We start from the raw sequence: 26,653 nt of genomic DNA on the forward strand, positions 1-26,653 counted from the left end.
TGGTGGTATCAGGATGGCATTCCCGTCGTTTCATTTTGTCTTTTTTCCCCTGGTCGTGCCTTTCTTTCTCCGGCAGTGCCGACTCCTACCGCTCCACCTTCTGTCATTGCTCCCGGTACTTCGACCATGAAGAGAAGCACCTTGCTCGCCACACTGTCCGCCCATGCGCTCCTCTCCGCGATAATTTATTCGCGATTGTGCTTGGAACAACGATCGAACGATTAGCCTGCCTCGTGGTCACGCGTCTCTCCCTCGCTCGCGCCGCATCGTTTCGGTTCAAAGAGCTTCTGTCGATTGTCAGAAAGTGTCAAGTGAAAAGTGTCGAACTTGACAGAAGGATGGTTCGTTGAAAGGAGAAACGTTGGGGCATTATTGCGGCTAGAAATCATAACAGTATTATATCAGTTTCAGTCCAGGGAACTTGCGTATCGATCGTATACTTGAGTGGATAAGAAACGATAAGTAGACTAGATACGAGATGCATCGGGATGTACATGGATTCACCTGGATTTTCGTGTGCAGTCGCGAGACTGGCTGCATTTTCTGCGCCGGTGGCGGTCACGAGGGCGCGAACTAGTTCGTGAATCATGCCTAGAATGCTTTACATAAATTGCTCGGGACCGACGTCACGTTCTCGGACCCTAAGCATGAGACGACCACCGAGCAGCCACGGTGAAAGAGGGAGAGAAGGAACGTTCGTTGGCCACGGCAGAAGTGACTCAGCCTCCCGTACGCATGCGGGACACGCTCGGGAAGAGAGTCGGAAACTCCGGAAAGGTGAAAGTATGCGCGACTCATCCGCGAGCCTGGACTTGTCCTCGGATATCCGATTCCGCGAAAGGATCTTGCGTAAACCGCGTCTGTCACTCGCCGGTCGTTCCATTTCGAACGATCCGGCTGTGATCAACACGATGAAACATCACTTTGCCTTTAGTTCTACCATTTCTTTGCTGCACAATTCTGCTACTCCTTTTTTTTTCAAACTGTTACACGCGCCAGTCTGGGTTAACACGATCCGCGACGTATTACGAGACGTGGTAAGGATAGACGAGAAAGAAGATAACAACGTTTTACGAAAAAGAATCAATCCTTTTATTAACGCTTGACAATGCTTGTACTTGGACAAATGTATAGTATACGACACGCACACGTACTTAATGATTAACTTTACGCTTGATACTCTCAATCGCAGCGCACGTATTCATATATCATTTCTTTTCTCCTGCTTTTTTTACGCCGACAAGTCGCGTTCGATTGCTCTTCATTCATCGTCCTCTCTTTCTCTCTCCTTTCGAATTCCTTTCTTTCTTCATTAATGTCTCGTGGATTCAATGGCTGATGCTTCGAGTGCTCCTGTCATCCGCGACGCTCAACGCTGGGGATTTCTGAAACGAGAGTGGACATGAATGGGTGAGATTCAGCTGAGAGAAGCTTTTTCCTTTTAAAGATTCTTCAGATCGTATCGGATACTCACGACTCTCTCGATTATGTCCTCCGCGGCGTTCACTTTGGCAGGCCTAGCTGGAATTCCTCGCTTCGGTTCGCGGTCCATCTTATGAATCATCTTATAGACGCTCGAGTTCATCAAGTGATCGTAGTTTGGTAGAGCCGTCTTCTCGTACTTCTTGAAGTTTACCCTGCCGTCCATAAATCATCAAGATTACTAATAGTTCGCTATCGGGTAATTAATCACGCGACTGGTATCCTACCCGTACTCTCCCCGCTGTTACTTTCGATATTAAAAACAACTCCTCGAAGGCGGTTTCTACCGCGTTGTTAAATCATTGTTGTGAGAATGCAAATTCATTTACCGATCGGTAAGAAAAAAGAAAAAAAGGAAGAAGAAGGAAGAGACTCACCCTAGGGCTCTGCCTCGAATTACTTCCGCCTGGGAAGATAAAACCTCGGCGATCATTTCATCATTGAAGAAATCATTCGGACACCTCCATCTGCGGCCGAGTGTAAGTTCGACCTGCTTAGCCTGGGGCCAGAGATCTTGCGAACGTTTCCTCCCTCGTTGCTTCACTCTCTCCTGCAAAAGGTGTGCATAAAACGTCATTCCATGGCCATCGGAATTAATGTTTCTTCACGAGCCATGAATGTTCTTGACACAGGGGGTTACGGGGAGGAATTCGCGTGCTTCCCGCTGAGACCACCGAGGAATGTGCGTGACACGAATCACTTGGACTTCGCGAAGTTTTAAGGACTTCACTTCCAGGGGGTAATTACAAATCGGTATTTTCCAAGTGCAGGCTATTAAACTTTCGACTCGAGAAACATATTAGAAACATTTCAGACGAGGGATGCGCATTCTTCGATGCATAATATAATACATCAGGGTACACAGAAACAGGAGTAACAGAAAAAAACATAGTGTACGTTCAATTTCTACATTCCCTATCGTTCACTGGAATACCTGCAACTCCTGAATAACTTGATCTTTTGCCGATAGATTTGGGTCTGGTTCGTAACTTCCTATAATACATATCGCATCGTTTCCGTTATGGTTCTTTGACGTTTCTTTAAATATCGATCGATGAGAAACTTGGATATAAAAGATTCTACGGAATATTTACCCTGAGAAGGTGCAGGACTTGGAGATTTCAAAACCTTCGTCTCGTACGAGACGACGAATTTTTTCACCCTGCATCCCTCTTCGCTCTTCACCGACAGAGTTCCCTCCAGTTCTTGTGTCTCAGTTTCTCCCTCTTCTTCCTCGCTGGGTTGGATTATTCGCGTATGCTCGTCGGAAAGCGCCGAATACGACATCTCCTCCGTGTACTCCGTCACATCGTGTTCTTCCGTCACCTCCAGTTCTTCGTGTTCTTCAAACTTCTTCTGCCTCTGAGGAAGCGATCGATATTTCAATCGTTTATTTAGAGACTGGTCGTTTGACAATTACAAATTGGAGGAATGCTGCCAGTTAATGGGTTAAGATCATCCCTCCCCCTTTTCTACTCAACGTCATAGAGCACAATTCTAGACCTACGGCAATGCTGAAAGAATCTCGAGTCATGCGAGAGAAACGCGAACACTTAGCGCGTCGAATCGAAGGCAGTCTGGCTCGGTTTCGCAACGAAAACGAACGCGTTCCTGATGCTTGGCATCGCTTCAAAAAGCCCCCGTGGACACGTGAAATTTGAAAATATGCGTAGGCTCGCGACGAGAGCGTACGAGATACCGATCGAGGCTTTTATCCCGCGAGGAATAGGGAAAATGTGTAATGTTAGCAAGCGAGCCTACCTCGGCGAGCCTCGTCGTTCGCTGCGGTGGCGCCGTTTTGAACGCCGTTTTGGACGCCGCTCAACTCCATGATCTTCTGCAGTTGCTCGGAGACGATTCTCAGGTGACTCTCGATCTCGGTTGGTAGTTGCTTCAACGTGAGCAGCTGTCGTTGCACGTTCTCCAGCTGCTTCTCCAGGTTGATCTCCGTGCTCACCAGCTCTCTGATCTTCGCTTTATCGACCTTCGCCGCCACGTCCGCCATCTCTTTCTCGATCTCGCTCAGAACGCTCTCCCGTGTCGTTTGCTGCTGCTTCTCACGAGTGTCCTCCTCGCGAACACCCTCGTTCTTCTCCTCCTGCTCCTCCTCCTTGTTGCACCGTGTTGCCTCTTCCGGTTCTTGCTGCTCCTCGGTCTCGCTCTCCTCCGGTTTCGATTCGGCCTTCGACTCTGGACGCGACTCCTGATCCGATCGATAGGGCTCCGGAGTCGCCGATGGTGTCGCCTGAATTCAGACAAGAAGCTACAGAGTACAGGATTTTGGGGAACAGGGAAAAGTGCGAACGTTTGTCTAGTCTGTCGTGCAAAGAAGTGGGTTTAAAATGCATACGAAACGTTCTTTTTTTCTACTGTGCACTTTAATTTCCTCTTATCGTTTACCATGTGAGAGTGCTTTTTTAAACTGACCTTTTCCAGTGAATTTTTCAATTATTCGTCAGTTGCGTATGCATCTCTGATCGGTCGTTAACGTTACGAGTACCTTACGTTCGTTACGGTGAATGATTAGTACTCGTTTATCGTATCCGGAGAACGGAGAGGATTTTTTGGGAGTAATCATCGTCCCAACTGCCTTCGTTAGTTTTTTTCTTTTCTTTTTTTTTTTTTTTGACAGTAAAGGGTTATCGAGATTTCAGCATTGGGTGCATCCAGATATATGCTTTTTATTTCTAATGTACTTATTTTTTTTCTCGACAATCCATCATGAGTACATTGACAATGAGATAAACTAGATATATGTAGACATATTACATGCATCGATCTGCGCGTTCATGATAACGCGAGATCTCAAAATGTCGTTTCTCTTGCTTTTTTTTTAATTCTACACTATTAGACTATAAGTAACCAATGAATCCGACGTGCGGGTGTACTCGCAGGACCGTGCAAGACGTAATCGAAACATATCGAAAAGTGTTATTTTTTCTGTTTTCTTTTTCATAAAACAAAAATCATTACCATCGGGTAACGATTCTTCGCGATAGATAAACTTTCATTCTCTCTGACTGCACGGTCCTGGAACAAGTACAATTTCTACCTCTAGTCACGAGAAACATGTTACAGTTAAACTGGACAGAAGATACAACACACACTTTACGAACGACGAACACTGTTTCATTTTGTTTTTTTTTTGTTTTTTTCTTTTTTGTTTTTTTATACGTTTACATATGGTCCATGATGATCTAGCGTCTGTTAGGGATGTCCTAGAACAAGTGATGTCGTTTTAAATCTAAACATAATCGTAATCATTAATGGTACCGTCTGCAAATGATCATACTTGGACAACACACCGTGTAATGACTTTTTCTCTGTACGAATCACTATTTGTACATATACAACAAGATGATCGAGGTACAAGGTACGAACGCGTACGCCACCAATCTTGTAAAATCTACGCCTATACGATTCGTCAGACCCTCGTACAATATCGTAGGCACGAAAGACAATCTACGACGATCACGGTCAACGTCTTGGACGATTTTCTTCTCGCTCACCGTCGACTCTCTCGAGAATCTCAACGGCAGCCAACTGACGAAGAAACTTTTCAAAATACTGGAGAAATTGGAGGAGCCCGCGGATACGCTAGCCCTGCACGATCTCGACAATCGTCTGCTACCTCGATGGAAAACCTCCGTCGAGATAAAATCTTTGGACGAACGGATGAAATTAGAGAGGACATCGTCCTCCTTCGAAACGTCGTTTTGGCGCGAGTTCAAGGACGTGCAGCCTGGAATAACTACGGAAGAATCGGAAATACCTTGGAGGACCTGGCAGCGAATGTAGTTTATGATTAAGCCAAGAGACTCGAAGTGCTTTTTAAGGATACGCTCGACGTAACGAGTCCGCCCGAAGAATTTCTTCTTGGACGAAACGACGATCGGAGAGAAAGGATGACGAAGATCGCGCAGATCGAAAAAGAACGCATTCTCCTCGAGATACGTCTCCAAGTAGCGACCTTTCATCTTAATCATCGTCGAACTCCTCCTTCCGTCTCTGATCCCTTGCTTCTTCGTGCACACCGTATCCTTGATACAGTTTATCAGACGAACGAAATTACGAGAGAAGATACGTTGGAAATAACGACCCTTGAAATAGAATCGTTTACCGATTTTCGACCTCGACACGGTAGAATATCCTAGGCCGAAATGCTTGAGGATATCGGAACGAAGGCGAACAGCGACGAATTCCACGCTTCGAACGAGAATTTTCTCCGCGTACCGGGTCCTTCTCCACGAGATCTCTCTGTTCGATAACAGCCTATCGAATAATTTACTCGAAGAAAAGCTATCGGGCTTGTCGAACAGCCCGTCGACCATACGCCTCATCCAATTATCCTCCCGCTTCAAGTACGTCTCGAGGTAACGACCTTTGATCCTGGATTTCGAGGATTTCTCCACGCTACCGCGACGTGACGCAGATTCTTGAGGCTGTTGCTCCACGATGCTCGATTGCGTGCAGCAGTCGTCGCAAGCCTCGTTCTCCTCCAAGTATTCCCCGAACGACGGTTTTACTACCTTAACCGTTTTCTTAACGTCACCGTGGCCTTTCCTCCCGAATATACACCGACGGAAGTAATGAGCCCTGGTGTAGAAGCCCTTGAACTTGCGCTTGTTCTGCCCGCGACGAGCTAAAGCTAGATTCTCCCTGCGTTTCGACAACTGTAACGGTGCAACGTTAGACTCAACGACGCTCGTAGGAGTATCGAGCTCGATGATATCGAGAGAGGATTCGGTCTGACAGATGTCAATCGAAGGCTCGAGACACGGAGGGGAGACCACGGAAGGACACATGGTGGCGGTCGGTTCTTGCGAGGATGAACTATCACCGAGCGGCATTGACGAAACGATCAATGAATCTTCCTCGATTTTCGTCCCCATTTCGTCGTTACTTTCCATCTTTACCTCGGGAGTAGGGGGTTCCGGTGTGCTCGCGCCCTCAGGCTTCAGCAGGCCCCTCTCCAGTAGCCGGTCGGTCACGCTCCTCTTTTTCTGCTTCTTTATCACGACTTTGTACGACTCGACTTCGCTCTCTTCTTGCTCCTCCTGTTTCTTTTTCGGCTCTGGTATCGGTCTCTGCGGTTTCTGCAGAAACACAGAGGTGCGTTTCAACTGTTCAACCTGAGGAGGCTCCGCTGTCGCGATATTCTGCAGCTCCTCGATCACTTTAGACTGTTTCAACACAGTCGCACGGGGTCTTAGTTTATTGAAATTCACCCTGTAACATATATATATATATATGTGTATATATATATGTATGCATATATGTATATATGTGTATATAGAAGTGAGATAGAGAAAAAGAAGAATAAGGATAAATGGTATACCCTAGAACGCCTTTGTCGTTCAAAAGTTCCTCCTCTTCGAGGATCAGCTGCGCGATCTCGTCGTCCGTGAGATTCTGATTCGGCACGATCTCGCTGTTGGCGTCTTTAGGCTTGTCCGGGAGAGCTTCCACTTCTGTCTTGGCCTCCTCCTTTATTTCGCAAATGATCTCGCGCCGCTCGATCACCGTTTCCTCCTTCAAGATTTGCTCTGGGAAGACAGGCGGTAAATCTGCGAGCTGACAAACGATCCTACTGTCTTTACGTGATTATAGAAAAAACCAACGTGATGTTTTTTTCTTTTCGATTGGTTAAAAGGTACCTACAGGTATCTTGTATGGAACGATGTTCTCGTCAGACAGTGCCTCCACAGCCCTGAGGGAATCTTCTCCTCTGCGCAACAGTCGTTTAACGATTAACGGTGTTTCCTACAGAATTTTCACACTTTTCCGCGAGCAGCGGGAATTGGAACACGAGCAACGGATTTTCACTCGGTTTTCGATGCCTAGTGCTGCGAGCCGGTTCACGCGCGAAAGGGTAATGAGGGATCGTGGAACAAATGTGTGCGGTGTAAATGCCAGCAATAAAATCGCCAACCAATGATAAACAGATTTCATTCTGGGTCACCTATTTATAAGTGTTGCAATTCGTTACCACACGTTGCCCGTACGCCGGGATATTCTGGCCGCGTCGCGTTATTACGAGTATAATGCACGGGACGGACGCGTACAGGGACACACGCCGCGCGGTTACCGTGATTTTCACGAATTCTCCCTCTTCGCTTTTCCCCCCTCTGCCCCCTCCAATAGATTTACCAAATATCTCTTTTGATAAATTACACTCAGCGGTGACTGTAAATTCCAGCGGATCCGAAGATTCTTCATCCTCCCCCGTCGTGAATCACGATGTATCTCGAAATAAAATTCTTACAGTTAAAACTAGTTCAAGTTAAGCTTGCCCTCGAAACGGGTCGATTCGATGCAACGATGCAACAGCGTGTCGTTGACATTGATATCGAATTGTTTTCACGGCTAACTCGCGGATCTAACTTCCGATGTGAAACAGAGAAGTGAAAGTATTCTCTGTTGGACGATCTGGTTTGGTTCCCTTTGTCGTTTCGCCGAGGTGGTACTTACCTGTGTACACCCAGAACAAAATTATTTCCTGCTCGCATTAATTCTTCATGTGCCTGACCATGGGTTAAGCTACTGATGGGTTCGTCGTTTAGTCTCAGCACCACGTCGCCGACCTTTAAGCCCATGCATTCTGCGAGGCTTCCCTCCGTGACCTAGGAAATATTTCTAAATCGATTTCATTTCTTATCCAATACAAATTTTAACTCGAACTTTGCTATTTCTTGTTATTTTACACAATGAGAAATCGTCGTTAAACCAGTTTCTATTATGGATATTGCTGCAACTAACAATTGGAATTGCATTCGATCGATAATGCAGAAATTGATACGCTCGTTCTACCGTACCGACATTTTCGAAGATGCCTTCCTGCATGTATGCAACCCTTTATACATCGGTGCATTCGATCGTATAGACATTATTTGCAATAAAAGCTCAAAGCCTGCATTTAAAATGTGTATTTTGGACTTCTGAATCATTCGTAAACAATTTTAATCGTAGATTATTCTCTCTTTACTCATGTATTTTTATATATATATATATATGTATATGTATATAATTACACGTGCATTGAATTTACGCAATACCAACACTGTAATAATAGTATAAAGTACTTACTCTGATGACAGTCAGTGGCTGTGGAAAATCGCTTCCACCTGCCAATCGAAATCCCCATGGTGTATTGTCGAATTTCGTGAATTTTATGTTGATAGCCATGTTGTTCTACATCTGAAATTTATACGTTCGCGATCATGTTAGGCTCGATCAACTTTCGATGTTCCAAACGGTAACGTCATCGTCATCGGTGAAATTAGTCTCGAAAGCGATTTCCGTGTCGGTTCAACCGATTATATAATAGGAAACAAACGGAATTAGTACACGAGCTTGAATTTCCTCGTGTCGTTCCGCCGATCTTACTAAATGCGCAGAGTCGTTCTCAATCGTTCGCATTCAAATCTCGAACGATCTTGACGGAACATCGCATCTGCACACAAATCACCTCGATGGATCAATTTCTCTGTTATTAACGGAAAAGCAAAGAAAATCACTGCAACTAATATCAATTTTGACATTGACATTCTCTCTCGTGCGATATCGTTATACGAACTTAAAAAAAGAAAAAGGATTAGTTGGTTGAAAAAAATACAACGTGCAGGCATGCATACGTGACAAAAGTATAGATGATACATTTTCATAAACTTCAGCCCTGTTACGTAATGTCAAATTAAAATAAAAGAGACGATGACAGCAAATGGGTGGGTGATCGATATTTTTTCTTTTCATACGACGATAATCGATTTCCGGACGTGTCTAATTTATCACCGCGAGTAAATCGAATCGAAGGTACGCTTTTCGATAAATAAAAGATAAGCAAAAGCAACGAAACAGGGAGTTTGGAACGCGACGGGAACCGAGAGGAATTCGTAGTATGTACGCGGAAGTGGCCGCGGCGTCGGCCGAAACGAATATAGTCTAGCGGTGGCTGAGAATTTACTCAATGATTCGCGGTTACTTGCCAGTGAGTTGCGCGTGGAATCGTCACAGGAACGTTGCGGCCCACGATGCACGGGTAAATGCACACCGAGGAAATTACTATATCACTGGATTCATGGGACTGAAGCGCGCGACCATCACAACCGGGACCGGTCGATACCGCGGAAGAACCGATCGAACGAACCCGAGCAACTCTTGAACACGCACAAAACGGTGTCACGATAAAGTTTGCCAGAAGCCGATCGTAGCTGCCTGACTTGAACGCCACAAATACACGGCCTCTTCTCCCCTCAGCCTCCCGTCCCCTGGTCCCCTTGCTACCCAATCGCAAAACAGTAGGAAGCAGGCTCGATCTATTTACTGATCGATTTATTTAGATTCGGGTCCTCGATTTCCTCGTCGTCCTACGGAGCAGTTCGCTCACGCTGTTACTTCTTCGTCGACTAATCGCCTGTCTTCTCTACCGCTGATAGGGGTTAAGGGACTTTGAACAGTTTTCGTAATTTCCCGCCAGAATCTGGTGTGCCGCGAATCGATTCAAACTATCGTTACGCGGCTCCCGCCATCTATCAACGTACCGATTTGAATTCAGTTCTTCGCATGAGAATGCGCGCGCGTACTTCCTCTATGTGTACTTTTCGCCTACAAAATTGTTAATAAATTTCTTCGTCATTTTTATTGTGCTGTGATAGCAATGTAAATAGATATGCGTATGTGAGTCTGTGTGTTTCGTTTAAGATTATGTTGTACGTAAGTGTATATGGAAATATAGAAGATTTATGACGAGTACCAGTTTCGAGTCTTTTACGCAGTCCAACCCCCTCCATTTTGATTGAAAATTGTCGCGAGAAAAAGGTACGAATATACGAGATATTTTACTGCAAATTTCATCCTTGTCGAATTTATACGAAGATCGAATTATACACAGAGATAGTAATCTCTGAATAGTAGAGAAAGTAATATTCGTAATATTAATTGGAGAAGAGTCGATGCGCCCAGTCAGTGCTCCTCATTCCCGCCAAAACTTTCGACAAACAGTTTCTTTCTTTTTAGTATAACTTATTTTATTAACTAATACATTTATACTTTCTATACATAAACAGCTTTCATTGTCAGACATTGTACAATAACATGAGAGTTTATACAAAAGAATATATAGTCTTTAAGTCTTTTGCTTCTTCGCGTTCGGTGCCCCATCTTGCTCGTCCGTTTGGAATATCGTTTGCGGTTGTGTCTTCTTATATGCTGGAGCAATCCAGTACGGATTTTCCTCTGCTACCTTGGCGTACTTTAGAATAGCTTCTCGCGGATCTTGATCATCTTCTATCCTCTTGCTAAGTCCCAAATTTCGAATTACATAAGAGCTAAGAGTTCCTCCAGAAGAGGCAACTCTTCCACCTTGTCCAGAGGTAATTGGCAAATCTGGCCTTCTCGATTTAACCGGATCCAAACGATCCTTCTCCATTTGCTTGCGAACCGATTTAGGCCTATCTTGTCTGAACAATGGAAGTGCATGTGGTGTGATTATTTGTTGAGTAGACATTACTTCAATGTGTTTCTGTTTTAGATGCGTTTTTACAACGCATAATTTTGCACCTCTCAAACTCTTCTTTGAGTCGTAATATACTTTGACTATCCCGTTTCCGCAGCCAACGAATATTTGATTTAATTTCGGATGCCATAATGTTTTAATGACATGAGAATTTGTTACGCTTATTTGATTGACTATATCAAAAGTTTTAGTATCGTAGAACAGAATTCTGCCCGTGTTTTGTCCTTTACTTAAAGATTCTCCTGTTATAACAATTGAATCATCTGGATTAAACATACAATCGGTTGTGTCGTATCGGGAATATAAATTTTTAGCTTCAAAGACAGGTGTCTTAAATGCTCTTAAATCCCAAAGCTTTAATGTATCGTCACAACTCCTGGTTGCAAGCATTTGTCCAAGATAAGAGAAACTTAAGCTTGATATTTCAGCACCCTGTGTATGTGCATTTCTCTGAATTAGAGACGGATTGACAAAGTTTTTCCTATGATCCCACATTTGTATAGAACCATCTATACAACCACAAGCCACTACATTGCCCTCTCTACTGTAACCACATGTAGTTGGTATAGTTTTAACTCCATTCTGTGCTCTACACTTTATTAAATATTTATGTGCACGAGGTCTGTACAAAATCCATATTCTACATGTACTATCTTGTGAACAAGTCAGATATTCTTCCTTTGTAAATGGATGCCAACAGCCACTGTTTAAGCCTGCTGTATGCCCTTTTGTACGTGCCATATCTGTTATGTATTGATCACCTTTCACAGTTTCACATTTTTCAAAACCATCTCTATCTAAAACTTTTGCTTGTGCTGAACCTGATATAACTAATATAACATCACCAGTCATTGAGTATTGCAAACATTTAATTGGATGGTTTTCACAAGGTTGTAAAGTTCTGAAACTTCTCATTGATGAATCCATACCAGCAAAATCCCAGAAACAGACATCATAATCAATAGAACCTGAAGCCAATCTTGCTCCAGAAGGATCTGCTGCAATTGCAGTCACTGCTTTTGTTCCATGCGTCATTGTCACCTCATGGGTGCATGGAACTTTATCTTTTAACTGTACTTCTTCTGTCTCAGATTCCTCCTCATCCTCATCACTATCATCTTTATCCTTTACTTTTCTTGTATTTTCTATGCTTGTCGAGTTCTGCAGATCAGAAGGTATTGGAGGTCCAATAAAATCATCATCATCATCATCATCATCATCATCATCATCATCATCATCATCATCATCATTCTCACTATTATTATCATTTCCATCATTATCAGAATCACTATCTTTACTGTCTCCTTTTGGGGCTTGCTCAATAGCTCTTTGAGTTGTATATTCTTCTTCGTTAAGCTTTATTTTTTCAGCAGATATTTTATTACTCTTTATAGTTTTTGTAATATTCTCCATCATCTCTTGTACATCAAAAGATTTAGCTTTTTTACCAAAGCCTGTAATGCCCATTATTTCTTTCAAATTTTGAGTTTCCTCTTCATCTTCAGGTTTAATCTCATTCATTTTTGTCACATTAACCTCCACTGACTTTTTACCAAATGTACCAAATCCAGAACTTACAGTTTCCATATCTTGAGGTGTTTCTCTATTTAAACTTTTACCAATTTTACCGAAGGTTATAACCTTGATATAACTCTTTGGCGCAAAGTTTATTATCTATCGGTTTATAGTGAATGACACAAATAAGTAAAATAAATACTGGAGATCAATCATAGATCAAGGTTATGTCTCTTCATTCATTCTCCTTTTTTTTCTCGAATTAATATATCAGCGAAACAATTAACACAATTATATGCCTTTATATTTATGAACACATTGCAAATATATTTTATTGGGAAAAGGATGACTTTTTAATTATGATTCGTCATTTTTAGAGGTAAATAAAAACGTACGATACTCTCTCTTTTTCTCTTACTTTGTGTGGTAAACACACGCGTGTGACGTTGCGTTGACAGATGTCAGTAGTTCTCAAATTTATCATGAGACCTACTTACATATATTTTTCTAGTAATGAATGTGTTAAAACGTAATAGTGCCGTATCAGCATGTTAGAAGAATTCCGAATTTATTTTAATATTAAATTACGTTTAATATAAAGTGCTTAGTGATTTAACCGTGATGTTATTTCACGTAAGTATTAGTTCGAACGTTGTATGAAAAGATAAGTATGCAATTTTTATTTTTATTTTACAATTTTAAATAGGTATCTACTGTAATGTTTTTATACAATATCTTCATCTAATAATTGGAGGCTGCTGCCATTTATAGCAATTTAAATATTTAAAAGAGCAAAATATCAAATATAAAACCACTGGCTATCTGACTCTAACCAAATATAATGCTCAAATAAAAAAATAAATAACAACTCAAATCATTACAATAAGATTCAATAAACATGGTTGATGTAAAAAGTAATACAAATGAAATACATGATTGTAATCATGAACCAAAGATGAGAACTGACAGCTCTGGAACTGCATCAACACCTTCCTCATCATTTGAATATATGACAGGAGAAGCAGATGACAGTTCAGAGAGTAAATCAGTCATACCTTTTAGTTTAAAATCAGTAGAGAATTTGCTTTCATTATCTAAGGTATGACATAAATTTGTGAATCTGCATGATAAAAATTTTTGTCCCACTTCATCGTCCTTCATTCTCTAGGCTACTTGTGAAGAAGAGCTAAAAGAAATGGTACAAAAATGTAAGCAAATGGTATTAGAAAGTGCAGAATGCTCAGATGAAAGAAAATGGCTTGTTAGACGTTTAATTGAATTACGCCTGAGAGTCCAAGAATTGAGAGAAACTTCAGCAGAAAACTTGCCTGAAACCCAAGTGATTTTAGGTCATCATTTAATACCACAAAAATATTATGTAGCAACTTATGGACCTGCATATTGTGATCATTGCAGTGAAGCTATTTGGACTATGCTTCAATCGTGGTATATGTGTAGTGGTAAGACTTTTGTACATTACAAATGACTATTTTTCTGCAAATTTTTAACACTTAATTTTTATTTTTATAGATTGCAAATTTTGTTGCCATTGGAAATGTTTAAGTAATATACATAGAGTATGTGTTCATGTAGTTGCTAGTGAAGCAGGTGGTTATACTTACACAAAGGATATTTGTCCTGAACAGGGTTTAGCAAATCAAGGATACAGATGTGCTGAGTGCAAAGTGGCAATAACATTTAGTAAGTACATTTGTTAATAAATATATAGTGTTGTAGATAGAATAGTATCAAATTAAAAAACAAAAACAAAAGCTACTATTTGTTGCAATGTAGATAAATTATTTTTATCGTTACAAGCTTTCTCAAAAGGATTATCTTGCTTTGGCACACCTTTTAAAAGTACAGGTAACATAATATATAAGGAAAATTTTAAAAAATATGAGTTGCAATGAAAAATTAATTTTACTTATGCATACGTATCTGTTTGAAAAATTTTATTCATACATATAGAATCAGCGTGGATCGAGCCGCGACTCTGCGACTACAGCGGATTGTATTATTGCCAAAGATGCCATTGGAATACCGCAATGGTAATTCCAGCAAGAGTAATCAGAAATTGGGACATGGAGCCACGACTCGTGTCTCGCGTCGCGGCACAACTTTTAACACACTTAGAAGATCGTTCGGTCCTATTACTCGAAGACTTAAATCCAAAATTATTTACTTTAGTTCCAGATCTATGCTTAGTAAAGGTAAAAGATAGTGTACCGCTTAATTAAGAAAAACAAAATTATCTCGTGAACTGAAAGTTAATGATGAACAGAAAATGCGGGAGCAGATGCAAATGATGAAACGTTATTTAGTTCTGTGCCCTGATGCTAATAATCAAGGGTTACCATGGAAAATTGGAATACGCACTCATATGATAGAAAGTTCGGGAAATTATTCCATTAAAGATCTCATCGATCTTAATAACGGGACGCTGTTAGAGGAAATTCATGCCGCATACGATACTATGCACATTCATATCACAGAAAAATGTCAATTATGTAAAGCAAGGTAAAGTGTAAGGAATAAGGAACGTTCTCAATTATTTTACAGGTATATCAACGAATTTTAATTAATGTACAGAGGTCACTTATGCGAAATGTGCGGTAATGGTGAAATTATATATCCATGGGAGACAAATTCTATTAGTTGCCACCAATGTTCGGCTGTTCATCATCGTGCCTGTTGGTCTAAACGAAATTGCTGTTGTCCACGATGCTTGAGGCTTAAAAAGCGACGTGCCTTGCAAGATCAACAGAATACGGACACAGACGATTGTATAACAGAAGATGGATTGAATACGAGTGATTCGCCGAGCGATACGACATAAACGTTAAACGCAATTCGATCATCTTACGGTCTGTCGTGTTTATTCGCCGAATATAATTCTGAATTCTAATTTGTACATATGTATTATGTTTCGTGCAATCATTTTATAAAATAAAAACAAAAAATTTTAATAACATCCTCATATTCCACTTTTTTTCAGTCAATAGTTCAAACAGTAAATGCCACAGCATTATATAACAATTAATTCTATTCAAACTCTCGTTTAAGACCTTTAGTTTTACGTAGTGGAAAGGTCATAGACAAATTGTAAACAAATCGAAGCACGGAAATGTTTTATTACGTATTCTCCAATCGTTGCTTCTTAAACATAGAAATGTCATAAAGTGTACGATGCGGATACTTTTGTTGTTTGCCATAATTGGCCTTTCGGCCGTGGAATTTGGAAAATGTGATTATTCGAATTCAGAAACGGTAACAGAAACTTACGTGGGTGCAGTGGAAAAATCAATTCAAACGCTGATAAAATCTGAACAAGCTGTTAAACAAAGAATTGTAGCAATTAAAGATATATTGAGAGACCTAACGCCTAACATTCTACCTAAGAGAAATACAACTGGAAAGGTGAGAAAAAGAATTGGTGATTTCTTGAACCCGTTGAAATCGAAAATTAAAGCAATATTTCCAGGTAAGCGGTGCTAATTAATATTTAGTAATACGAAGGAATGAATTAATAATGTCCATCTTAGGAACATATTGGTGCGGCGATGGGAACATATCTCCCAACGAAAAAGATCTCGGTCTGTTTGAAACAACGGATGTTTGTTGCAGACAGCACGATTCTTGTTCAGATACTATCTTAACGGAAGAAAAACGGGATGGCCTTGTAAACAATGGTATATTCACTAGGTAATTCATCGATACTTTTACCTCACCGTTAATTCAAGAGAAATAATATACTCGTTGTACTTACAGATCGTCGTGTGATTGTGACAGCGAATTTTATCGATGTCTAAAAGAAGCCAGTAATATCGTAGCTTTTAACATTGGGAAAACATATTTCAATATTTTAAGACCCCAGTGTTTTCAGACGTATTATCCTATTCAAGGCTGCAGAAAATACACAGGGTACTTTTACACCGTATTTCAATATTTTGTAGAAAATTTTCACATTAAATTTCAATGGAATTTCAGGCGCCGATTTACACACGACAAATGTGACCAATACATTTACAACGTTACATTGCCAGAGATAATGCAGTGGTTCGATAATCCGGATTTTTAAAATTTTTCATCGATCGAATAATCGAACACATGTACACAGTAAATCTTAATTGTAATTTATTTATTTCTATGAATATTTCATTAGAATGAAATGTATACAATAATACTTATCATGCTCTTTCTATGACAATTCGGTCATTCCTTTCGGCGCTATTCCTCTCTTAATAACATGAGGTATCGTTTTAGGTACCATACTAAAAAATTATATAAAATTTGTTAAAAGATCGTTGTTCGATAATTCTAACTTAACAGACACAAAAGAAAAACTTACGTAATGCAATCGATAATAGGGCACACTGAAAGGCAAATGGTACAACCCGTACAATCATCTGTCACCGTTGGAATGTGAGTTTGAAAATCAAATTTGATTGCTTGATAGCCAGAATCGGCGCAAGCCATGTAACATTTTCCACAATTTATACACATATCCTAATACATTAAATTATTTATCATTAATAAAGCTAATTCAAATAAATTACCAAAGAATTTATTCAAACGTACATCGTCTATCAGCGCTACCACTTGTTCTTTGCTGTTCAATTCCTTGAACGTTCCAATATAATTCACAGCTTTACCGATAACATCTTTTATTGTTGGTACATGTGATATCGGTTTTGGAGCAGGTCTCGTTACTTGGACGGGTTCGTCGAGCGGGTTCGAATTAGCTTTAATTTCGGCTATCTTTTGTTCTCGCAGCTTTTGATATTCTCCAAAATATGGTATATTCTGAAACACCGCCAGGCTGTAATATAGATATATCAATAGTATCGTTTAATTTTCACGAAAAATTGTACTTTTCCAAGAGCGTGTTGCAAAGAAACTGGTTTTCCTTTTTGGTGTTTAAACGTCGGTGGACTTTGTCCATCCCAATCTTTCACTTGTTTCAAACTCTTCAAGTATAGCAAAGTTTTCAGACCTGTGACGTAGTCGTCGATCAGAGTGAAATCTTGATTCTGTACAGCACTGCAAACCTACGGGTCGTGTAAGAATATCTTAAATAGAAGTACCACTGCAGAAAATTGATTCAGAAGAAATTTTGAACGTATCGATTCACCTGTACAATTGTTGCACCGCAGTGTAGAAACTGAAGAGCAACTTCCGCTGAATCGATACCACCGATTCCAAGTATAGGAAATCCGGGAAGTTTTTTCGAAATTGACGATACAGCTCGTAAAGCTTGCGGCCTCGTTGCATTTCCCGACACACCTCCATAAGTTGTACCCTTCTTAATACCAACAGCTGGCCACGGAGTTGCATCCGCGTGCAATCCCATTAAACCTTGTACCGTATTTATGGCAGACACACCGTCAGCCTGACCTGTTGCAAACAATCGTTCGTTTAATTATCATCATTTCACTTGTACGTGTATTTGTTTATTGTGAAAAATACCTTCGTACGCTGCCTTGGCTATCGACACGATATCTGTGATGTTCGGTGTTAATTTCACGAAAAATGGTATCTTCACAGCTTCCCGAAGCCACTTTGAAATATTTCTTACCAATTCGGGATCCTCGCAAGTGAACAAAATTACGATAATTGCCGATCGAGTGTCGGTAGACGATTTAATAGTACAAGAGATATACCTGTCCACAAGCTAAACCCATTCCAGACTCTCCCATTCCATGAGGACAAGATAAATTCAATTCCAGAGCATCGGCACCAGCTTTCTCCGCTTTTTGAGCAAGTTCCGTCCAGTCTTCCTTATTGTACGAACACATTATGCTGGCAATAATAATCTGAAGACCATTGTGCATTTTTAGGATCGTTCAAAATCGTTGGAAGTCTTGCATATTGTGTTCAAACCTTTGTTGGAAAGTCCCGCTTTAATTCGGTAATACTGTTACACCAATAAGCTTCTGTCTTTTCGGATATCAATTCGATGTTCAAGAAACTGCTTTGTTCAGGGCCGTAATTATATCGAGATGTTGTACCTTTGATTATCCTTGGAGACACGTTAGTAACAAGATCCTGAAAATATTACCTTCTCAACCACTGTTTCACCCACCGATATTCAACAGATAACTTATTTACCTTGTCCAGAGAGAATGTTTTCGTAACAACGAAGCTCCATCCTGCCTCGAAACCACGCCTGATCATAGCACTGGAGGTAACTGGTGGTGCAGAGGCGAGACCGAAAGGATTTTCGAATTTTATGTTACACATCTCCACCGACAAATCGACGTCGTCGATCGGAGTGTGAAATTTAGGCAACTGTGGAACTTCAGGCACTTGCAAATTGTAAGAATTCTGTCGAACGAATAAACAATCGTTTGAAACACCCGAGTGGTATTATTTCGACGAATTGAATCTGCATTCTTTGAAAAATTAACCTGAATATATTTATGAATATACCAAGCAGCTGTCTTTCCATCATTTACAGATTCAACGGTGGTCTGAGCAACACCAGCGAGATCTCCTCCGCAGAAGACTCCAGCCACGGAAGTACTCATTGTCTCTAGGTCTACTTCCGGTAAGTTCCATTTATTCATCTTAACAGGCGTCATGGCTCGCTTTACTTGAAAATCAAATTATCATCGATATTTCTACTATAAGAAGAAGAAAAAAATGTGCAATCCGATTGTCATCTTAGGTGAGATGATTAATTACCATTTGGATCTTGCAATCCAGATCCAAAAGCAGATATGACAAAGTTCGCCTTCAATCTGCAAATTTGATCTTCGTCTTCTATCCAATCCCCGTTCTCGTTTTCCTCCGTTCGACAGAATTCTATGGCCACTATTTTTCCATTTCGCGTGATCACTTGCTTCGGTGATTGGAAAGGGATAAACTCGCATTTTTCTTCTTTCGCTAGATTAAGCTGTAAAACGCGTAGAAAAATAGAATTTCCACAATGATACGGTATTTCGTTGTGCATAGATGATAATTACTTCTTCAGGAACCGCTCGAACGTTGGTAAAACCTTTTCTGAAAACCACGAAAACTTTGTTCGCGCCACACCTTAACGCCGAAGTGGCGCAATCGAAGGCTGTGTCTCCAGCACCGAGAACCACAACATTTCCTCTAAGAGACGGTAATTCGTTATTCTTACACGCGCACATTCCTGGTTTGCTACCTTTGGCTACCCTTGGTAAGAAACTCTTGGACGTATAGAAACCCATTTCCTCCGTGAGCTTGGAAAATATTGGAATAGTCTTTGCTTCTGGAAGGCCGATTCCCAAAAATATTGCTTTATACCCAGAATTTCGAAGGCCCTAAAAAGATTTCGACGTATGTAACATTTGTGGTATTTTCAATGATCTCCAAGGAGAAAAGTCTAATACGTGACAAGGACCTGTATCGTTAAATCATTTTCAGATAGCGCTCTACCAAGTTCGATCTTCACCCCTAGATCTTTAACGAGATCTACCTCGAAATGGATCACATCGTATGGTAAACGGTATTGAGGAATCTCCGACGAGCTCAGACCACCGATGTAATTTTCTTTCTCAAAAATCGTGATGTCGTCGTAGCCTAAACGCGCGAGAAACGTCGCACAGGACAAAGAGGCTGGTCCACAGCCGAGTAAAGCGATCTTTGTATCGGCGTGTGGAACGGTTTGTCCGGGAATTCTAGTTTGAGGTATGTTCATTTGCTTGAAGATCTGCGGGACAAACGGTTGTTTCGTCTTTGTCATTCTGTCATATTTTAGCATAGTGTGTGAATAATATCAGTTGGAAAAATGATCGATACATTTGTAGCAAACTGTTGAAGACCACCGATATTTATAGGTCCTTCTTCCGATGCCTGTAAATTGCATCCACCCACGCAAAGATCACTCGTCGGACAAACCATGCCGCATGTCAGACCGAGAGGATTGTCCGATAAAATAGCTTTCGCCGCTCCGTAGTAATTTTTATTCGATATAGAAGTGATAAAAGATTTAACGTCCAATTGAGTTGGACAGGATTTCTGGCACGGTGCGTCTGTGCATTTCAAACAGCGCGCAGCTTCCTTTAGCGCACCGCGTTCGCTCAGTGTTGTATGTTTAATGTCGTCGAAATTGTTCGTCAACGGTGGGCATTTCTGCAAAGGCAGGGAAATGTAACGACGATACATCGATCTTACCGGAATATTAATATTTCGTTGAATTATGTATTTCTTACGCTGCATTTTTCGCTAATGTTCCTCTTCCATTTCTTCTTGATCTCTTTGGTGTGCGCCGAAGGAACGAGGTTCGCGAACGGTTCAATCTTTGGATTTAAACTTAGAAGATTCTGTGAAAATAATTGTGCATCGTTGAATTCAAATACGCGTGGAATATTTTCGTTGATAAACCAACAGAGATACTCACTTCGATATCGAGTATATCTTTGCTTAGAACTGCGCTAACTGCCATTTCTTTGTTACTAATATTAAAATTGCACTTGAGAAATTTCCAAAGTATAAATAAGAAAAACTCGCAGGTAACTGAAGCAACTTACTCCGAGTCAGTGCGTAAATTGCGCAGAGCGTTTGAAGTTGACTGTTCGCACACACTATTGTATACGAGAGTAAAAATTGGGTATCGTTCCTTGAAAACTATTGCGTCACACGTAATGCACGATATCTCTCGCAAGAGGGAACAGCGAACGTGTTTTTACTTGCTTCGTTGATTCGTCACCGTTTTCTGCATTCCTTTTTGTAACACAAAACATTTTATCTATACAGGGTGTTCCGTTTAACATGGATTCGTTAAATTCTTCATTACCTTTACCGATACGCAAAATTATGTGAGGACAAAGTTGTTGGGTTTAGAACGAGGAATTTTTCGTCAAGGTCGTTTCCATTCCCGATTTTTCAAGGTCATCGTCATTTTTCTGCAGATTAACGTGTGTTTTTTGTAATGCAATATTGCAGTGGACATCAAGACGAATTCAAAGGTATACAACACCACGACCTTGAAATGACATTGAATGAGAAAAAATCACAATAATTCAAAAAAGAATTGGAAAGTGAACATTCGGAGTTTTTTGGGAAAAATCTTTATTCTAACAAATGTTCAAAATGATTTCCATTTACTTCGAGGCATTTTCGAATACGAAGTAGAAAACTTTTACTATGTGCTGTGGTTGGGATATCATTATAAGCTAGTCTTTTCACGTGTCCCCATAAGAAAAAATCGAGCGGAGTTAGATCTGGTGATCTACACTGGCCAACAGATTCTTGAACCGCGACCTATCCACCGATCAGGAAACATTTCGTTTAGAGTATACATTTCTTGCATAATGTGCGGGACACCCTTCGTGTTGATACATACCTCTTCCTCTCCGGGAGGAGGACTGTGTCAAGAGGCACGGCACTTACCCGAGAATCTTCGGCCTAAAAAGAATTCTAACAAGTGTCAACAGTTCTCTTAAATAAAATTGTAACTGAAATGTACCTTATTCGAAAATGCCTCGAAGTAAATGGAAATCATTTTGAACATTTGTTAGAATAAAGATTTTGCCCAAAAAACACCGAATGTTCACTGTCCAATTCTTTTTTGAATTATTGTGATTTTTTCTCATTCAAGGTCATTTCAAGGTCGTGATGTTGTGTACACCTTTGAATTCGTCTTGATGTCCACTACAATATTGCATTACAAAAAACACACGTTAATCTGCAAAAAAAATGACGATGACCTTGAAAATCGGGAAATGGAAACGACCTTGCCAAAAAATTCACAGATCACAACATTCCTCGTTCTAAACCCAACAACTTTGTTCTCACACAATTTTGCGTATCGGTAAAGGTAATGAAGATGTTAACGAATCCATGTTAAACGGAACACCCTGTATACATGCTGTTGCGATACCATATGTGGACTCTTAACTTTTTCTTTTTATCCCACGTACTCGGTTAGAAGTGACAGATTAAGGGAATCTGTCGTTATCTGAGACAATTTGATACGAAAGTAAGAAGAACGATGTCCAATCGTATAGAATTCCTACGTAAAACTGTACTATAACTCTTCGTTTAGGAAATAGCGTTTAATCGATTATTGTTAATTATTAACGACGATGCATCCTCTGTAATCGAACATGATTATAGACGCGATGAAATTGACCCTCCTCCGGTACGTCCCGACGTTTAACTAAAGAGAAACACAAGGAGGCACGCGATCAAATTACAAGTCGCGGTAAAATCGTTCTGTAATATTGAAGATCTTTGTAATTGAAATGTTTCAACCGTATGATAAAACTGAGAGAAAAGACAAATTGATAGGAGTTCAATATCCTTGGTGTAAAGATAAACATCCGAGACGAAAGAACTTGGTGAACTTTTAAGTGAACTTGATACGGTAGAATGGACGAGTTTGCGGGAAAACAAACGAAATTGAAAAAGATCAAACCTAACAAACATTTGAAAAATTGTATGTTATTATTTTACTATGCGGGAATATGGCCTGGACAGATGAAATATAAGCGTCTCTATTATCTGTATGGAATTAGCAGTTTTGTGATTTTATTGGCATTTACTCTTGTTACCGAATTCGCGTATCTTTGTGTACATTGGGGAGACTATGCCGAAATAATGTCCGGTGCAACTATTTTTATGACAAATTATTCATATTGTCTGAAGGTTCGTATAATTCGATTGTAATTTCTGATATGTATGTATTATGTTTACGAGATCCCCTTTTAAACGATTTTACTAAACGCTATGCGGATTTCATATAGTTTTATGTTTTTTTTCTTTTTATATATAAGAAGATAAGATAGCAAGATAATGTGATTGGAGGTACAGAGTGGAACGATAAAACAGATTCCATTGAATACGTATAGTAGGAAATATGTATGAGAAAGAATTGTACGATCGGTGTGATAATTATTTTCATAGTCGGTAATTGGATGGATTTTATTTTATTAGGCTCTTCTTTACGTTTGCCAATAGGTAATTGTTATCGTTCTACGACGTAAACGTATCAAAGATCTTATAAATATAACCGAGGGAAAACTGTTTATCCGCAATAACGATAAATACGAACGTATCGTAACGTATTACACTTGGCAAGGAATTTTCCATCATATCACTTATCAAAGCTTCGGTATCATAGCTGTAATCTTCTGGTCATGCACAGCAGTTGTAAATCTGATGAAACGGACGTATCAACTTTTATTGATAAAAGCATGGTATCCTTATAATGTAACAATTTCGCCAGCTTATGAATTTACTATTTTACATCAAGTCGTGGGTGTCACTGTAAATTGTATTAATAATGTAGCAATAGATACTTTTATAACAGGTTTTATAATAACTGCTTGTTGCCAATTGACACTCTTAAGTTATAACATCTCTTCGATACACTATGAAGCGGAGAAAGAATTTGTTGCTAGGACTGATGATATCAGTGCCGATAAATCTACTTCAAAAACTTACAACCAATTGTATGAGGATTTGAAAATTTGCATTGAACATAGTAGACTGATATCCGAGTAAGTTTTTTTTCTTTTCTTTCGAGTAAAAATACAGGATAATAAGAAAATTCGTCACTTTTTATTCGTCAAATTTATGTATAAATTATTATTCGATATTTACAGTTTCGCACGAAAGATTCAAGATACATTCGGTACTGTGATATTTTTTCAACTGCTGGTAAATTGTATAACCGTTTGTTTACTTGCATACAATATATCACAGGTATATCTTGCATATTAATTTGAAATTTTTCTTTTTCTCCATGTATGCAACTGTGTTTTTCTATTCGTGTTACATTTACAGCTGAAATATTACGTTCTATCCGATTTGTTTGGTATGTTTATGCATATGTGCTGTATGACATATCAAATCTTTATATATTGCTGGCACGGGAACGAACTGTATCTTCATGTATGTTATTACCGTGAATTCTTTCTTAATCGATAGAAAAGATTTCTGTTTAAAAATCACATTTTCAGAGCATGAATATATGTTTTGCCGCTTATATGAATAATTGGTGGCATAATACCAAGGATTTTAAACGAGCCTTGCTCGTTGTAATGTCAAAAGCTCAACGACCTATTATTTTAACTGTTGGAAATATTATGGAATTATCTTTAGAGAATTTCGTTCTAGTACGTATATGGTATACATAAATTTATAGTGCTTCAAATTTTCTTTAATTTATTAATGTAACTTTCTAGATTCTACGTACATCGTATTCCATTTTTACCGTTTTAAAAACTTCTACAAACGCTTGAACATTTTATTAATTACAAAAATTTGTGGTATAAGAATATAACTATATTTGTATAAATATTAGTAAACATAGTATAATTATGTAAGTATAAGAAAATATAGACATGCAAAAATGCAGATATACGAAATAACAAATATAAAAATATAAATACGCGTTTTATAACTCACATATCTCTCCGGTATTCATTGCACAATTCGTATTTCATATCACGTTTTATAATCATTATAATCATTCATATATGATTAAAGAACTTCTACCATCACGGCTATTCCTTGACCTCCACCAATGCAAGCAGAACCAACTCCTAATTTTCCACTATTTCGTCTCCTGTGAAAGTGATATATAATTCTTGTTAGTGATTCATCCTAACTATACATTAATATATCCTTTCTTCAATATCAACTTACCTTAATTCGTGTACTAAATGTGCGGTAATTCTACTACCAGATGCACCCAATGGATGTCCAACAGCAATAGCTCCACCATCCACGTTTAATTTATTAATATCCAGTTCTAAATCCTTAGCACATGCTAATGTTTGAGCTCCGAACGCTTCGTTAATCTAACGAAAAAAAGAAAAAAAAATGCGAATGGTGTCTTATAGACTTACGATTAAATCAAATATTTTTTGAAATATTATTTTACCTCAACAAGTTCGACATCGCTCAAATTTTTATTTGTGATTTCAAGAAGTTGTTTGATAGCTGGAGATGGTCCAATTCCCATAATACTAGGTTCTACACCTACCACACTGTATCCTACCAAACGTGCCAGTGGTGTAAGACTTTCCGTTTTTACGGCTTCTTCGCTAGCTAAGATAACAACTGCTGCACCATCAGAAATACCCTATAGAGTAAAATCGCACGTTCAAAGGACATGGAATATAATGTTGATGTATTTACAATTAATTTCAATAGGATGCAGCTCGACTTACAGATGCAGATCCAGCTGTAACTAAACCATCCTTCTTGAAAACAGGAGCTAACTTAGTTAAACTTTGAATAGTTGTTTGAGGACGTGGATGTTCATCTGTATTAACAACAACATCTTGTCTTTTTACAGTTACTGTTACAGGTGCAATTTCTTCCTTGAAACGACCAGCATCATTGGCTGAAATAATTAAAGATCAATTTTAATACCTTTTATTCGTTTAATAATAATTTATTTTAATTAATATGAAGCATAACATTAGCAGGTATTTACCAGCTTTCCACAATTGTTGACTTCTTAAAGCAAATTCATCTACCTCCTGTCTTTTCAAACCATACTGAGATCCAAGCTTTTCTGCAGTTGCTCCCATGGGTAAATTACAATGAGTATCAAGTAATCCAAGCCACAAAGAATCCTCGAAATCGTACTTCTGTCCTAAAAATGTTCCAAATCGAACATTTCTTACAACAAAAGGAGATTGACTCATATTTTCTGCACCACCTGTTAAAACTATTTTAGACTCTCCTGATAAGATACTCTAAAAATAGTAGTTATGTTAATTATCCTACATGTGTGCACAGTATTTATTAAGAGTAAATTTTATTTAAATCTATACCTGTGCACCATTAATAATTGATTGAAATCCAGATCCACATAATCTATTTACTGAAAAAGCTGGCTTCTCCAAAGGAATACCAGATTTCAATGCAACATGACGTGCTAAGAATACACCATCAGCAGATGATAACTATAAAATAATAATTTTACATATTATAAAAACAAATACATTTAATTTTTTAAGAAATAACTGATAAGTATGAAGATTGTTTCAATACATACAGGTAATACATGTCCAAACACAACACTATCTATTTTTTCAGGATTCAATTTTGCAGATTGCAAAGCAGATTTTACAGCAACAATTGATAAATCAGTTGCACTTTTATTAGTGAATACACCACCCATTGTACCAAATGGGGTTCGCTTTGCAGCTA

The 26,653-nt window shown here is 39.3% G+C and overlaps 7 protein-coding genes across 9 annotated transcripts in view; 3 read left to right on the forward strand and 4 right to left on the reverse strand.

The window, feature by feature from the left end:
* Window positions 1-1,224: 1,224 nt before the first annotated feature.
* Window positions 1,225-9,661, reverse strand: LOC108571784 (FK506-binding protein 5-like). The gene is given in 14 exon segments (XM_017933924.1): window positions 1,225-1,385; window positions 1,475-1,637; window positions 1,860-2,032; window positions 2,417-2,475; window positions 2,577-2,829; window positions 2,831-2,844; window positions 3,244-3,727; window positions 4,992-5,143; window positions 5,771-6,711; window positions 6,821-7,056; window positions 7,144-7,210; window positions 7,954-8,105; window positions 8,569-8,679; window positions 9,468-9,661. Coding segments are annotated over 13 exon segments (2,850 nt in total). The 5' UTR covers window positions 8,668-8,679; window positions 9,468-9,661; the 3' UTR covers window positions 1,225-1,328.
* A 945-nt stretch (window positions 9,662-10,606) lies between these two features.
* LOC108572847 (gastrulation defective protein 1 homolog) lies at window positions 10,607-12,634 on the reverse strand. The gene has a single exon (XM_017935169.1). The coding sequence runs from the start codon at window positions 12,581-12,583 to the stop codon at window positions 10,607-10,609; it is 1,977 nt and encodes a 658-aa protein (XP_017790658.1). The 5' UTR covers window positions 12,584-12,634.
* Window positions 12,635-13,409: 775 nt separating this feature from the next.
* Window positions 13,410-15,350, forward strand: LOC108572858 (differentially expressed in FDCP 8 homolog). The gene is made up of 6 exons (XM_017935180.1): window positions 13,410-13,610; window positions 13,680-13,971; window positions 14,042-14,212; window positions 14,483-14,724; window positions 14,796-15,031; window positions 15,104-15,350. The coding sequence occupies exons 1-6, from the start codon at window positions 13,410-13,412 to the stop codon at window positions 15,348-15,350; spliced, it is 1,389 nt and encodes a 462-aa protein (XP_017790669.1).
* Window positions 15,351-15,691: 341 nt separating this feature from the next.
* Window positions 15,692-16,848, forward strand: LOC108572869 (phospholipase A2-like). Of its 3 annotated transcripts, none has more exons than XR_001891395.1 (5): window positions 15,692-15,995; window positions 16,057-16,216; window positions 16,283-16,435; window positions 16,502-16,643; window positions 16,778-16,846. XR_001891395.1 is itself a non-coding variant. In XM_017935201.1 (5 exons), exons 1-4 carry the CDS (start codon window positions 15,701-15,703, stop codon window positions 16,590-16,592), a joined length of 699 nt encoding a protein of 232 aa, XP_017790690.1. In that variant the 5' UTR covers window positions 15,692-15,700; the 3' UTR covers window positions 16,593-16,623; window positions 16,778-16,848. The 3 variants fall into 3 exon arrangements, 2 of the variants coding, with proteins under 2 accessions (XP_017790690.1, XP_017790681.1); XM_017935201.1 differs by having other exon boundaries at window positions 16,502-16,623; window positions 16,778-16,848; XM_017935192.1 differs by having other exon boundaries at window positions 16,502-16,630; window positions 16,778-16,847.
* On the reverse strand, window positions 16,661-21,147 carry LOC108572836 (dihydropyrimidine dehydrogenase [NADP(+)]). The gene is made up of 16 exons (XM_017935158.1): window positions 20,883-21,147; window positions 20,695-20,805; window positions 20,282-20,614; window positions 19,884-20,192; window positions 19,480-19,803; window positions 19,199-19,409; window positions 18,922-19,106; window positions 18,623-18,838; window positions 18,395-18,559; window positions 18,175-18,327; window positions 17,981-18,101; window positions 17,646-17,908; window positions 17,386-17,562; window positions 17,093-17,317; window positions 16,863-17,020; window positions 16,661-16,785 (listed from the first exon to the last, which is right to left on the reverse strand). The coding sequence occupies exons 1-16, from the start codon at window positions 20,925-20,927 to the stop codon at window positions 16,713-16,715; spliced, it is 3,069 nt and encodes a 1,022-aa protein (XP_017790647.1). The 5' UTR covers window positions 20,928-21,147; the 3' UTR covers window positions 16,661-16,712.
* Window positions 21,148-23,083: 1,936 nt separating this feature from the next.
* On the forward strand, window positions 23,084-24,729 carry LOC108571793 (odorant receptor 2a-like). The gene is made up of 6 exons (XM_017933935.1): window positions 23,084-23,131; window positions 23,444-23,985; window positions 24,091-24,190; window positions 24,272-24,379; window positions 24,448-24,603; window positions 24,673-24,729. Exons 1-6 carry the CDS (start codon window positions 23,084-23,086, stop codon window positions 24,727-24,729), a joined length of 1,011 nt encoding a protein of 336 aa, XP_017789424.1.
* Window positions 24,730-24,848: 119 nt separating this feature from the next.
* Window positions 24,849-26,653, reverse strand: part of LOC108571802 (3-ketoacyl-CoA thiolase, mitochondrial) — a 2,449-nt gene continuing 644 nt past the window's right edge. The window contains exons 2-8 of the mRNA XM_017933947.1: window positions 26,499-26,650; window positions 26,275-26,406; window positions 25,932-26,196; window positions 25,663-25,838; window positions 25,374-25,574; window positions 25,136-25,290; window positions 24,849-25,055 (exon numbers count right to left, since the gene is read on the reverse strand). Of these exons, the coding sequence (XP_017789436.1) occupies window positions 24,971-25,055; window positions 25,136-25,290; window positions 25,374-25,574; window positions 25,663-25,838; window positions 25,932-26,196; window positions 26,275-26,406; window positions 26,499-26,650 (1,166 nt within the window). The 3' untranslated portion in view covers window positions 24,849-24,970. The remainder of the gene's footprint in view (window positions 25,056-25,135; window positions 25,291-25,373; window positions 25,575-25,662; window positions 25,839-25,931; window positions 26,197-26,274; window positions 26,407-26,498; window positions 26,651-26,653) is intronic.

The sequence above is a fragment of the Habropoda laboriosa genome, unplaced genomic scaffold (genome assembly GCF_001263275.1).
Source record: "Habropoda laboriosa isolate 0110345459 unplaced genomic scaffold, ASM126327v1 scaffold34, whole genome shotgun sequence".
NCBI lineage: Eukaryota > Metazoa > Arthropoda > Insecta > Hymenoptera > Apidae > Habropoda > Habropoda laboriosa.

Excerpts from the sequence above, each read along its gene's own strand:
- LOC108572836 (XM_017935158.1), bottom strand. The coding sequence starts at position 20,927 with ATGGCAGTTAGCGCAGTTCTAAGCAAAGATATACTCGATATCGAA. Across the intron at positions 19,107-19,198 it reads TGGATTGCAAGATCCAAATG|TAAAGCGAGCCATGACGCCT; the intron begins GTAATTAATCAT and ends TTGATTTTCAAG. Across the intron at positions 18,839-18,921 it reads ATATTCATAAATATATTCAG|AATTCTTACAATTTGCAAGT; the intron begins GTTAATTTTTCA and ends TTCGTTCGACAG.
- LOC108572869 (XM_017935201.1), top strand. The coding sequence starts at position 15,701 with ATGCGGATACTTTTGTTGTTTGCCATAATTGGCCTTTCGGCCGTGGAA. Across the intron at positions 15,996-16,056 it reads AATTAAAGCAATATTTCCAG|GAACATATTGGTGCGGCGAT; the intron begins GTAAGCGGTGCT and ends TGTCCATCTTAG. Across the intron at positions 16,436-16,501 it reads GGCTGCAGAAAATACACAGG|GCGCCGATTTACACACGACA; the intron begins GTACTTTTACAC and ends ATGGAATTTCAG.
- LOC108571793 (XM_017933935.1), top strand. The coding sequence starts at position 23,084 with ATGTCCGGTGCAACTATTTTTATGACAAATTATTCATATTGTCTGAAG. Across the intron at positions 23,132-23,443 it reads ATTATTCATATTGTCTGAAG|GTAATTGTTATCGTTCTACG; the intron begins GTTCGTATAATT and ends GTTTGCCAATAG. Across the intron at positions 24,604-24,672 it reads CTTTAGAGAATTTCGTTCTA|ATTCTACGTACATCGTATTC; the intron begins GTACGTATATGG and ends GTAACTTTCTAG.
- LOC108572858 (XM_017935180.1), top strand. The coding sequence starts at position 13,410 with ATGGTTGATGTAAAAAGTAATACAAATGAAATACATGATTGTAATCAT. Across the intron at positions 13,972-14,041 it reads ATCGTGGTATATGTGTAGTG|ATTGCAAATTTTGTTGCCAT; the intron begins GTAAGACTTTTG and ends TTATTTTTATAG. Across the intron at positions 14,213-14,482 it reads CAAAGTGGCAATAACATTTA|AATCAGCGTGGATCGAGCCG; the intron begins GTAAGTACATTT and ends TCATACATATAG.
- LOC108572847 (XM_017935169.1), bottom strand. The coding sequence starts at position 12,583 with ATGGAAACTGTAAGTTCTGGATTTGGTACATTTGGTAAAAAGTCAGTG.